The 14,209-nt window shown below is 46.3% G+C and overlaps 1 protein-coding gene across 1 annotated transcript; it reads right to left on the bottom strand.

The window, feature by feature from the left end:
- Positions 1-7,034: 7,034 nt before the first annotated feature.
- Positions 7,035-12,098, bottom strand: LOC136512406 (calcium-transporting ATPase 4, endoplasmic reticulum-type-like). Its single transcript, XM_066506371.1, has 8 exons — positions 10,235-12,098; positions 9,884-9,953; positions 9,638-9,759; positions 9,230-9,508; positions 8,668-9,045; positions 8,217-8,326; positions 7,862-8,090; positions 7,035-7,754 (listed from the first exon to the last, which is right to left on the bottom strand). Exons 1-8 carry the CDS (start codon positions 11,636-11,638, stop codon positions 7,179-7,181), a joined length of 3,168 nt encoding a protein of 1,055 aa, XP_066362468.1. The 5' UTR covers positions 11,639-12,098; the 3' UTR covers positions 7,035-7,178.
- Between the last annotated feature and the right edge of the window lie 2,111 nt (positions 12,099-14,209).

Genomic DNA, 14,209 nt, shown 5'->3' on the forward strand with positions numbered 1-14,209 from the left:
TAAGCCATGGCTTATAAGCCAAATACGACCAAGCGAAAAGGCCGGTGATTAGTTTTGGGCTTTGGTTTCGCAACAATTGGCCCCTCCCCTCCTCGCCTTTTCTTTTGTGATTGATGCAGGTGTGTGTTCTGTGTTGCTGTTAGGAGGCAGAAGGATGGTACTGCCACAGAACACCGGATGCCTCTTATTATGCCACTTTCTTCTATATTTTTTTTTTGTTATTATTGTTGTTCAAGCAATGTGTAATCTTGTCATTGTTTGGCTATGAAAAGAAAACTATAAAAAAGTTATGAATCGTAAGTTGTTCCTTAATTGTACTAGTTATTGACCGAAAATTTTCAGCTACCTAAAATATGGCATCTTCTTTGTTATGCATTGTCTGTCAATCCTCATAGTGATTTTCTAAATATGACATCTTCTTTGTTATGCATTGTCTGTCAATCCTCATACTGATTTTCCTTGTAGCGGATGGAATTTTCAGTCAGCTTCTTATACACACTCTCTCTTCTCAATGCTTTCTCGGAATTGTTCTCTTCGGTGATGGCGGTAAAAACCGTGAGAAATGTTCCGTTTGGCTTTGGCAGGTCACGCATGCGCATCAAGCCTTTGTCGCAGGCACAGCACAGGCAGTGATAACTGATAACACGGCTGGCTGGCGTTCGATTGAAATTCATTCAATGCCATGCCGGCTTTGTTTCTGACTGTGAACCGTGCCGTGCCCAAGCTACCAGGGAAAGCAGGAGCAGGGACCAGGGAGCTTGCTGCTTGCAGCAAGCAAAGCCAAGGCAGGCGGTCAAAAAGACTCCCAACGGTTAAAGACGGCTAGCATGGTGAAGTAAGTATTATGACTTAACTAACCACCAGCTGTGGTATTGAATGTTAATAAGCTTTTCTCAAAGCCTAGCATGGCATGGCAATGGCAGCTAGCACTCCTCCAGCCAAGCCATTATCCCTGTTCGCTTAGCTCATAAGCCGTACTTTTTTCAGCCGTTTTCTCTCACAACAAATCAGCCAACAGTCCTTTCAGCCATGGCTTATCAGCCAAGCGAACAGGGCAACCATGCCTGGTGTTTTTCTCTCTCACACACACAAGCAGCAATAGCAATGGCAGCGCAGATGCAATGGTGGACGGCCACCAATTGGAGAGAGATGGTTTGCTTTGCTTGGCAGCTCACACTCATCTTTTCTCTTTATTTATTTATGATTTATCCCCTCCTTCCTTACCTTACCTTGGACTGACTGATGTTACGGCTGGGTTAAAGTTAAACACACATGCTTTTATCTCACTATATGTGCTTGCTCTGCAGTTGGGGGTGCATAGCACAAGCACAGGCACAGGGTGCTTATTAAAAGCTGCAGTAGGCATATTCATTCGGGTCACAAGAGGGCAGTTAAACTTTGTTTGACCACCCTTTGGCCTTGCTCTTGTGTCTGCTCCTCCAGACTCCAGTCCAAAAGCCAGCCCTTGCCTTGTGCCTGGATATGTGTGCACCTGCACCCTGCAGGAGCAGGGCACACTAGCTGCTTGTCTTGTGTGACTCACACATGACACTCTGCAAAAACCACTTGTTTACTGCTTGTCTGAGGGATGATTGGAGCTCATTATTTCATTTGTTAGGGTTAATTAGCTCATTGCTTAAGCTGGATTAGTGTCTAGTTAAGGGCAGGGGAAGCAGAGCAGTGAGCACTAGTCCTACTGCTTAGTAGAAAAATATTACTAGTAGTATGCATGCATGCATGCAGTCATCAAGAGCTGCTAGCTAGCTTCATCTTTAGTTTATTTGTGTATGAAGACTGTCAGGCGGTGACCTTAGGTAGTGTTTAGTTCCCAAAATTTTTCAAGATTCTCCGTCACATCGAATCTTTGGATGCATGCATGAAGCATTAAATATAAATAAAAAATAAAACTAATTACACAGTTTAGACGAAATTCACGAGATGAATCTTTTAAGCCTAATTAGACTATGATTGGACACTAATTGTCAAATAACAACGAAAGAGCTATAGTACCATTTCGCCAACTAAACAAGCCCTTAGTATGGAAATGATTCAGCCCATAAGATTGAGATTGCACTTGGATTCGAGATCAATGCCAATGCAGCTAGTAATGAATTTGGTTTATGACTTTTTTTTGTTGGGATAGGGGTGTGGCAGTGTGGTGGGGTTGTGTGTGTCAGTGTCTCTGTGGATGTGGGGCCGGAGGAGGGGGTGTTCCATTGTGCTTACCAGCCTTGTGAGTTTGGATTTTTTTTATTTCTAACCTATTTTTAAGTAAAATAACTTAACAAAAAATTAAGTTACAGATGTTACCCTTTTGGTTGTGCCAATCTCTTTAGAAATTGTAAACCAAAAGGGTTAGGTTTTCAAATTATTTTTAGTTATTTTAGGTTGAAAACAAAAAATGTGGCTTTGGACCCAGCCAAGATATATGGAACACTTTTGCATGCTGCTTTCCGATCCTTTCACTTCATTCATCAGCATACGTTGTAGCAATGAGTTTTTTCTTCCGAATTATTTGTTTGAAAGAAAGTTTTATATATGCTTGCCAGCTACTAAGTAACTGTTTGGCTTTTGGAGCCAAACAAGAAAGATATCTGGAACACCTTTGCATGCTGCTCTTCTTCTTTTTTTCCCCTTGTTACTATAGAATAGGGACCCTTGTCCATTGCATTGGTGCTCTCCTTTTAATTCAAGCAAAACAAAAGAAAGAAAGGGAGAAGAGATCAGCTTAACTAATTTGTACTAGCACATAGCGTAACATAATTGGTTTTGACCACCTGGCCTAGGTTGCAGTTTGACTCGGTATCAACCTCAGTACTTGCTCCCAGTACGTAGAGTTTAGGCAAAGGAGTGTAGTAGTTTAGAGTTAGGTGCCGTTTCAATCCCCGTGGATTCTAATAAAAAAAAATGTAGTGTGCTCATTAGATTCCGTGTCTGTATGTTAAATTCAATAGAATCTCCCGTTTTTGATGAGATTCTAGTATTCTGAGATTTTTTTATCTAGATTTATAAAATCCCCTTGTAACCAAACGTTTGGTAGGGCTCATATCTGTAGCTCCGACTCCATAACCAAACGTTTGGTAGGGCTCATATGTATAGCTCCGGCTCTGTAGAGAAGTGGTATGGAGCGGTTTTTAAGTGAAAAAGGAGGAACCACATATTATGACTTATTCAAAATGGCTCCGGCTCATTTGGACGGGCCCTACGAAATGGAGCCTTAGTCATTTTGTTCGAGGCCAATTATATGTCGTCCACTGTCCATGACTTTGTTTCAGGCTGGTTATCTATTGTGTCTGTCAGTCAGTCTATAAGCATACAGTAAAAGCAAATATTATGCTAAGACTGGTACATGCAACTAATCACACCTTTTGCTTTAGGCTGGTTATCTGTTATATCCACTGTCCAGCACACTCCTATCAGTCTATACCATGTAGTAAAAGCAATACTATTAGACTAAGACTAGTACTTATAACTAATCACACATATTGTTTTAGACCAGTCTATCAGTCTATAAGCATGCAGTAAAAGTAATATCTAGCTACACACGCTCACCCTTCCATCTGTCAGTCTATAACATGCTTCTAGTCTATCTTGTTATAAAAAAAAAACGATGTGATGTTCTGGTAATTTAGAGTCTAGCCCTATCTCACACATAGGATAGGAGTCGAATTCATCTAGCAGCACACTGCACCTGTGACGATGAGGACCAAAAGTCCAATACAAGAAAGAAGCAGCCTTGTTTAACAAAAACTAAAAAAAAAGAGAAGAAGATGAGGATGCGGGCCTTGTTTCGTGTGCAATTAGGCCCATATACAAGTTGGGCCAATTACGTACGTGGCTTCTTATCTATCATCATCATCGTCATCCTCAAGCTTACGGAGCTTCAGTTTTTCTCTCTCTTGCCACCTGTCCTCTTCTACTTTCTACTAAAAAAATCTGTCCTCTTCTACTGTACTAGCATTTATCAAACTTTTAAATCTCAGCTGTCGACGTCTGATACCGTGGTTCTTCTTTTATCCAGCCTGTTCGCTGGTTGGTTTCTGGGTTGATAAGCCTGGCTGATGCTGGTTTGTTATAAGAAAAAAACATTGTACCATGACTGATAAGCCCTGACTGAAACCAACAAGCGAACATGGCCATCATGCGTTTTGAGATCCATTTTCACCTTGTTTGAAAATGCTAGCTTCACCTTTTTTTTCTGATCCATTGGTGCTCTTTTAGTTTGTAAATATCGAGTCTAGTTTTCATCTCTTTCAAGAATTATTGAGGATGTGTTTGGAACCCAGAAATTTCATAGATATAAACGTAGAAATATATAAACAAATCGCATTCTAAACAGGCCACACTCTAACAAATAAAAATAATATCTAGCATGAAAGCCCATAGTGTCCCATTTGCCCTCGGCCCAACTAAAGAGCCGGCCCGTGTACACCTGCCCACAAACTTGAGAAGCTCGTCAATGAGCACACCGGCAGATCGAGCAGCAGCCACTCATTCAGGTTTAGTGGAACGATGCCAAACACTGGACCAAAAGTGACATCTATCACGTTGGCGCCCTTGAGAGCATCAGCGTAGCAGACAATTAACGGCAGAAGATGGAGCATCAGCCCTTGAGAGCTTCTGATCATGACCTCTCTCAGGTCTCCTTTGGATCAATTCCCCCAAAGAGATTGGAGAAGATTGAAGGAGAAATTAGTTCATTTTGCCCTCAAATCTTCATTGAAATTGGGTGGAGCCGGCCGGGTCTTCTCTCAGCTGATCAAAAACCGAGGGAAGGTAATGACAAAGGTGCATGACAAAGCCTGTAGGGGCGCTGACCCCTGAGGAAGCTCATCTCTTGCTAAAGTTTACTTGAGAGATCATGTTTAATTGTACTTTTTTTCTTCGGTGTTTCCGCTTTACAAATGCTATGAACTAACGTTTCGAGCTATATGCCCCGTTCGGCTTGCTGAATCTTGGCTAAAATTGGCTTAAAAACATTGTTCTGGCTGAAATGTTGTGAGAGAAAAACACGGTTCCGGCTGGAAAAAAAAAAGCCGAACAAGCCGGATATGGGGTAAGCCGAACGGGGCCATAGTTTTAGCCATTGGAAGACTGTGCATTCGACATGGTGATGGACTCATGGTACAGTACCACTTCAAATTTCTTCTCTTCTGCCTTTCAAAAAAAAATTATCTTCTCTTAAATTCTACTTGCAGATCGGCTCAATAGCAAACATGATTATGAAAAAACTTGATATAGTGAAGCTCCTCTAATCAACATGGAAAGCAATAATGAAAAGAAGAAACAACAACTAAGCCCAATGTTATACCGAATTGTTACAGCAGCTAACCCATTCTTGTACCAAATTGTTACAGCAGCTAACCCATTCTTGTACCAAATTGTTAGGCCTATGAAAAAGCAGAGCAAGCAATAACTAGTCTGGAAAATTTATATGAAAATTGTATAGCTGCACAATATTTATTACTTTGTTGTTCATTCACTTATTTGTTAAAATACATCTTCATGTAGAACAATCGATATAATATTTGGATTTATACAAAAAATATAGATATACCATTTTCCATATTAGAAAATAGAAAAATCAAAAGACATAACAGCAAAAAGGAAACACCTTACATTAGCTAGTGCAAGAAACAACCAATATGTGTACGGGTAGTCGCTCATGCACTGGTGGCAATAACTAGAGCAAACGAATAGATGTGAGCACCGGCATGTATTTCATTTCGGTTTCAACGACAATTCCCGAAAGAGTTTGTTTAGTTTCCCATGATATTTTTTTTTTGTCAAAACCAATTTGTTTGTTTAACCGGCGCTACTTATGCATTTACCGCACCTAGCTCCCCATCAGGCCATCAGTTAATGGCCACATATATGAATATGCTGAGTACCATCACAACCGCAACTAATCAGATCGACAGCTATAAACAGGGCATGAAGGAATTGTACTCAAACTGGCAGCTAATATTCATTTCCTCAAAAAAAAAATCATTGAAGAGAATGATCCTTTTCTCCGCTCAATATATTTTGTTTTGAGTTTTGACTAGGTGCTTGGATCGGAGATAGACTTTAGTTTAACCTGTGTTTTCTATACAAAAATATAGTTAGAAAACCCATATTAAGGAAAGTATTTATTTGAATAGAATGTGTTAGAATTGGGGGTACTTTTTGGTTTATTTTAATCCACAAACATGATGTAAACATTATATAAAGCAGTAGTACTCATACAATATATGCAAGTTCAATAACAAGCATAATCATCTCAGTAGACAGCATTAAAAATAATCAAAGAAATCCACTCAAAAAAAATTGACAGCATCCTTGAGTGAGACCAATGCCGAGATCATCGGTGGACGAGCCAAGCATTTTCTTAGCTGATCAAAGTTGAGGGAAAGTAAAGATGCATGATGAATCCCTCTAGCCTCTAGGGTAGCGAAAAAGCCTTCAAAGTTACCTCTCGCTGAAGTTTACTGACAGTCATGTGTGATTTGTGATTGTCTTTTCCTTTGTGATCATTATAGTTATATTACTGAAGAACTACGGGTACAATTTGTTGTTACAGTTTTATCCATTGCCCGTCTGCGTGGCTTACATGTTCAGAAGTCAGAAGATAGCCTGTTTCAGTCCGCTCCTGTTTCAGTCCGCTCCTGGTAAAGCGCTGGACGTGTGCAACTTGTACTGCAGTCAGTTAGGCGAGCACCTCAACCTGACATTTTTTTTTTATGTGCTGTTCTTCAGCATTTGGTATCTACGAATGTTACCCCAGTCCATTCACACGCAGTTCCAAGACAATCTAGAGCATAATAAGGTACAATCCCTTGCATAATTGTTGTATTGTATCCCTGCTTCACATGCCTTGCAGCCAAAAAAAACTGAAAAGTATCATCTGAAGTTGACTCAATGCTACATAATTCAAGTTGACTCAATGCTAAAGTATTCACAGGATAATATATGTTGCCAGCTAACCACTTGTTTTTAAGAACAAAGAAGCTACTTTTGTAGCTGTTTTAGCGTTAGGTGGAGAAAGAGAGAGAAACAGTGAAAAAAGTCATTTATCTGCATTTTTTTTCCTGTATTGATTGAATAGTTTGGAGCTTAGGAACATTTTTCTCTGAGGTTCATCTTTACATGATTAATGGAATGGTTTAGTAACTGAGCACTGAGTCAATGTTAGCGCTTTACTCGCCCTTCTGCTTCCTCGACCGCCTCTTGGGGCCGGGAGAGCTTGTATACCTGCCCACGAACTTGAGAGCCTCGTCGATGAGCACCACCGGGAGAGCGACCAGCAGAACCAGCAGCCACTCGTTCAGGCTCAGTGGAACGATGCCAAACACTGTAGCAAGGAACGGCACGTAGAGGATCAGGAAGTGGAGCCCAAACGACACCGACATCGCGACGAGCAGCCATGGGTTGACCCAGGGCGGCATAGTGAGCAGGCTGCTGTCTTCAGAGAGAGCGTTGAAAGAGTTGAACATCTCGATTGCCACCAGGACAGAGAGGGACAGAGTTGTTGCCTTCACTTTTCCTGTGTGGAAGTAGTCGCATGGGTCGTCGAATGTGAAAGTTTGAGTTCCAGCAGTGAAAGGTGAAGCGGTGAAGTTGTCCCAGGAAGAGCACTGGCCCCAGTTTGAAAGCTGTGAGTAACTGACAAGAGTGTGACCGTCTCCAGTAAGGTCAATGCCCATGAAAGACCCATGTGTGTACCATATGACAAAGATGCCAACAGTTGCAATCCCAACATAAAGGCCAATTATCTGCAGACAAGGTAAAAGTCATGAGGGATTGTCTCCAAATATAAGATTCCAAAAATGAGCCAACAGATTCAAGGGATGAATAGTACAAGACAAGGGAGATCATTTACCAGGTAGCGGAACAAAATCCAGGGAGTGATCAGTGAATCATCGCTCCTCCTAGGTGGCTTCTTCATGATGTCCTTGTCAGGAGGATTGAAACCTAAAGCAGTTGCAGGGGGACCATCGGTGACAAGATTGACCCACAGAAGTTGAACAGGTATCAACCCCTCAGGAATGCCCAAGGCAGAAGTTAGGAAAATAGAAGCAACTTCACCAATGTTTGAGGAAATCATGTATCTGCCGCAGCCAAGGAAGACAGTCAAGAACGCTCACAAGGGAAAAAAAAGTATGCTGGCACTGTTGGCTGATGAGAACTACTAGAAAGTGTGAACAATAATCAAAACATGCTCTCAGAGCGCAAACCTTATGAAAGCTTTCATGTTGTTGTAAATAGATCTTCCTTCACCAACTGCAGAAACTATAGTGCTGAAATTGTCATCAGCCAACACCATGTCAGAGGCCTCTTTGGCAACCTGAAACATTAGAGATTTGTTTTAGAAAAACACTTCAAATTATACCATGAAAAAATCATAGTTTTACATATGAATCTTCCTTGTGGGCACAACAACATATTATAAATCCATGTCCTATAGAATAAAGTTGATGCTGTTAACCCTTGTCTGTTGGCTATATGAAAAGCAGCAAACAAAGAAGCAGTCATTCTCTGGTGGCCAACACCACACCCCTTTCAATAAGTTTACAGCTTCGTCGAGCAGAAATAATACGGCAATTCAAAAGCTGGTAGCTCTAGTCCAGGAAGCTAGAAAGAAGTGATTTGAGGTGAACCTAATAAGATGGAAAACTAAGTATTTACCTCAGTTCCAGTAATGCCCATAGCTATACCAATGTCAGCCAGTTTCAGAGCAGGGGCATCATTCACTCCATCTCCAGTCATGGCGACAACCTCCCCATCTTCTTTCAGCAACCTCACAATCTCTTGTTTGTGCCTAGGTTCTGCCCTAGAGAACAGAAGGCCACCTTTCCCGCGTAGCAGTGCCTTCTTGTCCTCAAGCGCCATGAACTCCTTCCCTGTAAGGCTCTTGAAGGTGATATCCTCATCAGGTGAAAACACACCAATTTCACGGCATATTGCCTCAGCAGTTTCTTTGTTGTCCCCTGTTATCACCATAACACGGATGCCTGCAGCTCTGCAATCTTCAATAGCATCATAGACCTCTTCCCTGGGAGGGTCCTGGCAGATCAAAACATCCATGAGAAAGAAATGTTAATTTTGTATGTAAGAAACCCAAGTGCTAACAAGAGCATTTGACACACTGTGTGTCTCTGTCCCTAAGCAATATATTCCTGTCTATTCCAGATTGTGGAGTGCAGAAACAATTTATTCAATGCAGCTCAAAGTAGGAGCGTTATCTTACCCTTAGGCCCACAAGACCCGCAAATATTAGGTCAGTCTCAATAGCTGCATAATTGGCCGGATCCAGCAAGAGCTTATGAGCAGGATGGTTTTCGCCATCATATGTTGCAAATTCTGCTAGATCCTCCTTGTATGCAAAACCGAGGCAGCGCAGAGCTTTGGTTGACATCTCATGGAGGCTTGCCAGGACAGTTTTCTTTGATTTCTCATCTAATGGCACCACGGAACCATCCTTCAGTTGAAGGTGGCTACTTCGTTCAAGTAAAGTTTCAACAGCTCCCTGCCATAAATACAAGAACTCTGAATATCAGTCCAGCAAACACGTGATCCAATGAAAAGCATTACTTAGTTTGTACATGAAAAATCGTTCAGTAATCGGTACAAATGCAGGAAATAGGGGAATCAATACCTTCACGAGCAGGGCATTGCTTCCTGAACTGGTTTTCACAATGGCACCCATTGATTTCCTTGTGCGATCAAACTCGAGGGTAGCGATCCTTTTGGCAACATTGTTCCACCATTTGCAGCAGCCTGTCAGCAAACAACATTGCAATCCACTTGTGTGAGACTCCTTGCATGTATGTATTTATTAAGCATCACTTACAAGGAAGGAAATAGAATGTAAATAAGGTGCGAAGAACGTGTATTTTGTTACCTAATGTCTCAGACGGATCCAAGGACAGACCATTCTTTCCTCCAGGCAGGCCCATTTTCTCAACCAGAACCTAGAAGTAATAAAAAAAAGGAAGTTAGCAAAAACAACGCCTTGTTTATTTCCCGACAGCAATCTTGTCCTGTTTAACATTCGACCAACACATGTGAAAACGAACACCACTTTCAATTGTCAGTTCTCACCATACTGTGCCTAGTAGGCTGTTTGCAGCATGATGATCAACTACATTTGTAACTGTAACTGGTGAATCAGAGTTACTCCTAACTGGCTAACTAATAAGGATTCGGAGAAGGTAACAATAGCGGAATGTGAACAAGTTTTAGCAATCCTCACCTTTAGAGCTGCCTCTGTCGGCATTCCAGTGGCAACATACTGCTGCGAAGAATGTGCCACATTGGCATCGTTGCACACAGCTGCGACCTTGGCGATCGTCTCAAGGTTGGCATCGATGCTCCCAGCAGGCCAGTCGTGAATTTTCCCGTCATGAGGATCGTAGGTAGTACCGTCCACCTTGAAGCTCCTAACCTCCTGTGAAGAATCACCGATGGCCACGAGCTTGGCCACTGACATCTTGTTGGTGGTGAGCGTCCCGGTCTTGTCGGAGCAGATGACAGTGGTGCAGCCGAGGGTCTCGACGCTAGGCAGCTTCCTGACGAGCGCATTCTTGGAAGCCATCTTCCTGGTCCCGAGCGCGAGGCAGGTGGTGATGACGGCGGGCAGGCCCTCGGGTATGGCGGCGACGGCGAGGGCGACGGCGATCTCAAAGTAGTAGGTGCACTTCTCGAAGGAGAATTTCACGTTCCTGGGCACCCATCCCCCCTGGAGGTCGAAGGTGAGGAAGTACTTGACGTTGATGAGCCAGACGAGCGCGCAGATGAGTCCGATGATCTTGGTGAGCGCCTCCCCGAACTCGTTGAGCTTCTTCTTGAGCGGCGTGTCGTCGTCCTCCTGCGACGCCTGGTGGATCTGCGCGTGGATGGCGCCGATCTCCGTGGCCATCCCGGTGCGCGCGACGATGCAAAGCGCGGCGCCGTTGACGACGGTGGTGCTGGCGAACACCATGCACTCCTTGGCCTGGATGTCGGCGTCCTCCACCGCCACGGCCCGGGAGGTCTTGTTGACGGATGCCGTCTCCCCGGTCAGCGACCCTTGCTCGAGTCGGAGCGTGGAGGTGAGCAACCTCGCGACGCGCATGTCGGCGGGCACCTTGTCCCCGACGCGGAGCTGCACGACGTCGCCGGGGACGAGGTCCCGCGCGGGCAGCGCGGGGACCCAGCCGCCGTCGCGAAGGACCGCGGCGTGGTGGGACTGGATCTCACGCAGCGCGTCCAGCGCCCGCTCCGCATTGGCCTCCTGCCACACCCCGACGGCCGCGTTGACGACGAGGATGAGGAAGATGACGAGCGGCTCGACGAAGGCGGCGAGCGTCGGGGCGGCGCCGGAGGAGGAGAGCGCGAGGAGGAAGGAGACGGCGGCGGCCGCGAGCAGGATGCGCACCAGCGTGTCCTCGAACTGGTCCAGCAGCAACCGCAGCAGCGACGGGCCCGGGTGCTCGGCCAGCTCGTTCGGCCCGTGGACGCGTAGCCGCGCCGCGGCCTCGGCGGAGGAGAGGCCGCGGGAGAGGGAGACCCGCAGCCGCGCCTCGCAGTCCGACACCGACCGCGCCCACGCCGGGAACGCGGATAGGTCGTCCGCGTCGCCGCCGGCGGTGGGCACCGGTGGCGCCGCCTCGCCCATCGCCGTCGGAGGGGCGGCGGCGGTGGAGGAGTCGGGTCGTTGGTTAGTTGGCGTGCGGTGCGGAGAGCCGGAGGCCGGAGCGCGCCGCAACGAACCGAGCCGACGAAGCAGGGGATGGCAATGCCACGCGGGGGCTGGGGCCGGGGATGGATGACGCGAGGGCGGCGGTGCGCGCCGCGGCACTGGCAGAGGATGCGGCGGCGGTGGCGGCAGAGGAAGGACGGCGACGACGATGAGTCGTCGCGGTCCCGGAAGTTGTTCGGTGTGGGCTTGACGGTCCCTACGACGGGTAGTGGTGGTGGTGGTGGTGGGGCGGAGGTGGGAACCGCATGCGCGGCGGTCGCTCGCTCGGTCGGGGTCGGTCGGTGCCTCTCCTCTCCTCTGCCTCTGCTTCGGCTTGTGCTGCAAGTTGGTGAGGAGGAGGGAGTTGAAGAAGGGGTGTGGACGGTGGACGGAGGACGGAGAGAGGCCGAGGTCTTCTTCGTGGCCTGCGGACGAAGCTGCCGCGAAGCTTCATATATAGGCTGCGGGTGGGGAGGGAAGCCGCAAGCGGCCTGCGGCTACTCCAGTGGCTTGGGTTGGTCGCCCAGTGGCCGAGGAGGAGGTCTGCTGCGGCTGCAAAGTGGCGCCGCGCCGCCTCGGAGGAGTGAATGCAATCCATTTTCCAATTCCATCATCCATCCAGGGAAAGGCGTGTCGTCCACGGTGGCGCTCGCTTAACTGATAAGCCACGGTTTAAAATACGGTTGACTAATTTATTGCGAGAAAAAAATAATTTTCGTTGGTAAAAAAAAAATGGCAAGAGCGGCAGCCTCGTGGAAAGTGGAAACCACATGCGATGGCCACCTGTACGGTGTTAAATGAAGATATTTTTTATATAAAAGTTGTATCTCTTTATGAAATCTATAGCTCTATAATGAGTTTCTTCATTTAAAGTCGTTAAGATGTTCAAAAAATAATATATAAAATTTTAGCTGCATATCAATCGTGTACAAGTGCCTTTTGACTTAAAAAAAACCATATCTTTCCTAGAAAAAAACGACTTCTCGCTTTGTACATAGACAACAATGTCTTGGTACGTATTTAGTAGTTGATTCATTTGGGGACAAAGGGAGTAAATCTTATATTGTAGACCTATACAGAAAAGATTAAATTGATGGTCAAAAATATAAATATTTAGCTTAGGACAAAACTAATATGATGTGTAAAAAATACATGAAGTATAGGGGGTTTACTAAGTTTGTTCTAAGTCACCGTCTTTAACACCTTTGGTGTTACGAGCTTGTTTAGCACTGCGATTTAGGCCTAAGAAAAATTTTCGTAACGAGTTTCTCGGGTTTTTGATTTAAAACGTACTCGACGTGATGAATGAATCCTGTGTGACTTAATTTTGTGGACTCGACTCTACGCCCAAGTTAAATTACTCAGTGCGTAAAGATATTTAGAAATGTCGAACGACGATGCTAGCGAACGGTTTGTTCTGTTAGTTTAAGCAAGAAAAGCAACTTTTATAAATAAAATAAAATCCATTAATAAATAAAACGATATATATATATACACACACTCACGGGTTTATTTTCATAAGCACGAACTGACGAGAGAGAGAGCGCAGCAGCTTCGTTTATTTTTCTTGGCTCACAGCGTACTCGTTGCATGGCAATTATTCACCGTCTCGTTCTCGTCGTGGCTCTGCACCCCGGCACGTCCGTTTACCTGTGTCCCTGTCTTTCTCTCCATCGTTTGCGTCGTGTCTGAAATTTTTAATTGGAGCACGGGCTCTATCGTGCCCACGTCCCCGCTAAGTGCCATCGTCCATCTGCCCGCTTTATCGCATCATCTCTTCCTGCTTTGCTTGACTTACTGCCGAGCCTCGCGCTGCTCCCCTTCCTCTATTTTTCTGCGGCCTCGGTCTTGTCCTTGCCTGCCTTGCTTGTCTCTGCAGCCTCGGTCTTGTCTGTGCCAACCGACGTGTCCTGTCGGCCACGCTGAGTCACGTCGCGCCATGACAAGTTAGGCCGAGTCAGACCTGCCTCTCCATCCCTCTCTGCTTCCTCTAACCGCCAAGGTCGACGCTGCTGCTCGAGCGTCCTGTAGTTTCCTCAGCGCTACCCTCCTCTTCCTCTTCGTGAGCGCGCTCGAAGCTCCTTGGTCCCATGCTGGAAGTAGCAGTCCTAGCTCCTGCTCATCCTCCCCGCTGACCCACGCCTCCCAACCGTAGCAGCCCCAGTGCCCCACCGTCGGCGCGACTCCTTCGCTGGGCCGCCGTGGCCGGTCCCGTTTCCCCTTCTCGCGCACGCAGGCGCACCCGCGCCACCGGCGCCCCTCCTCTTCATTCCGCGTCGCGCCGACGCCAGGACCGTCTGCGCCGGTGCTGGCTTTTCCCGTGCGCGTGCCCCTGGACCTGCGCTGGGCCTGTTGCTCCTCGGCCCGTTCACCGGAGCCACGCGTAGCTCCGCCTGCCAAGCCCACGCGCGACTTCCTTCCCCGCTCCTCGCCATTGTGGAGCGTCCGGACGGACCACGACCAGCCGCTGTCCCGCAGCGCGCTGCTCATCCTCTCTCCGATTCACCT

This window comes from Miscanthus floridulus, chromosome 16 (assembly GCF_019320115.1).
Source record: "Miscanthus floridulus cultivar M001 chromosome 16, ASM1932011v1, whole genome shotgun sequence".
Classification (NCBI taxonomy): Eukaryota; Viridiplantae; Streptophyta; class Magnoliopsida; order Poales; family Poaceae; genus Miscanthus; species Miscanthus floridulus.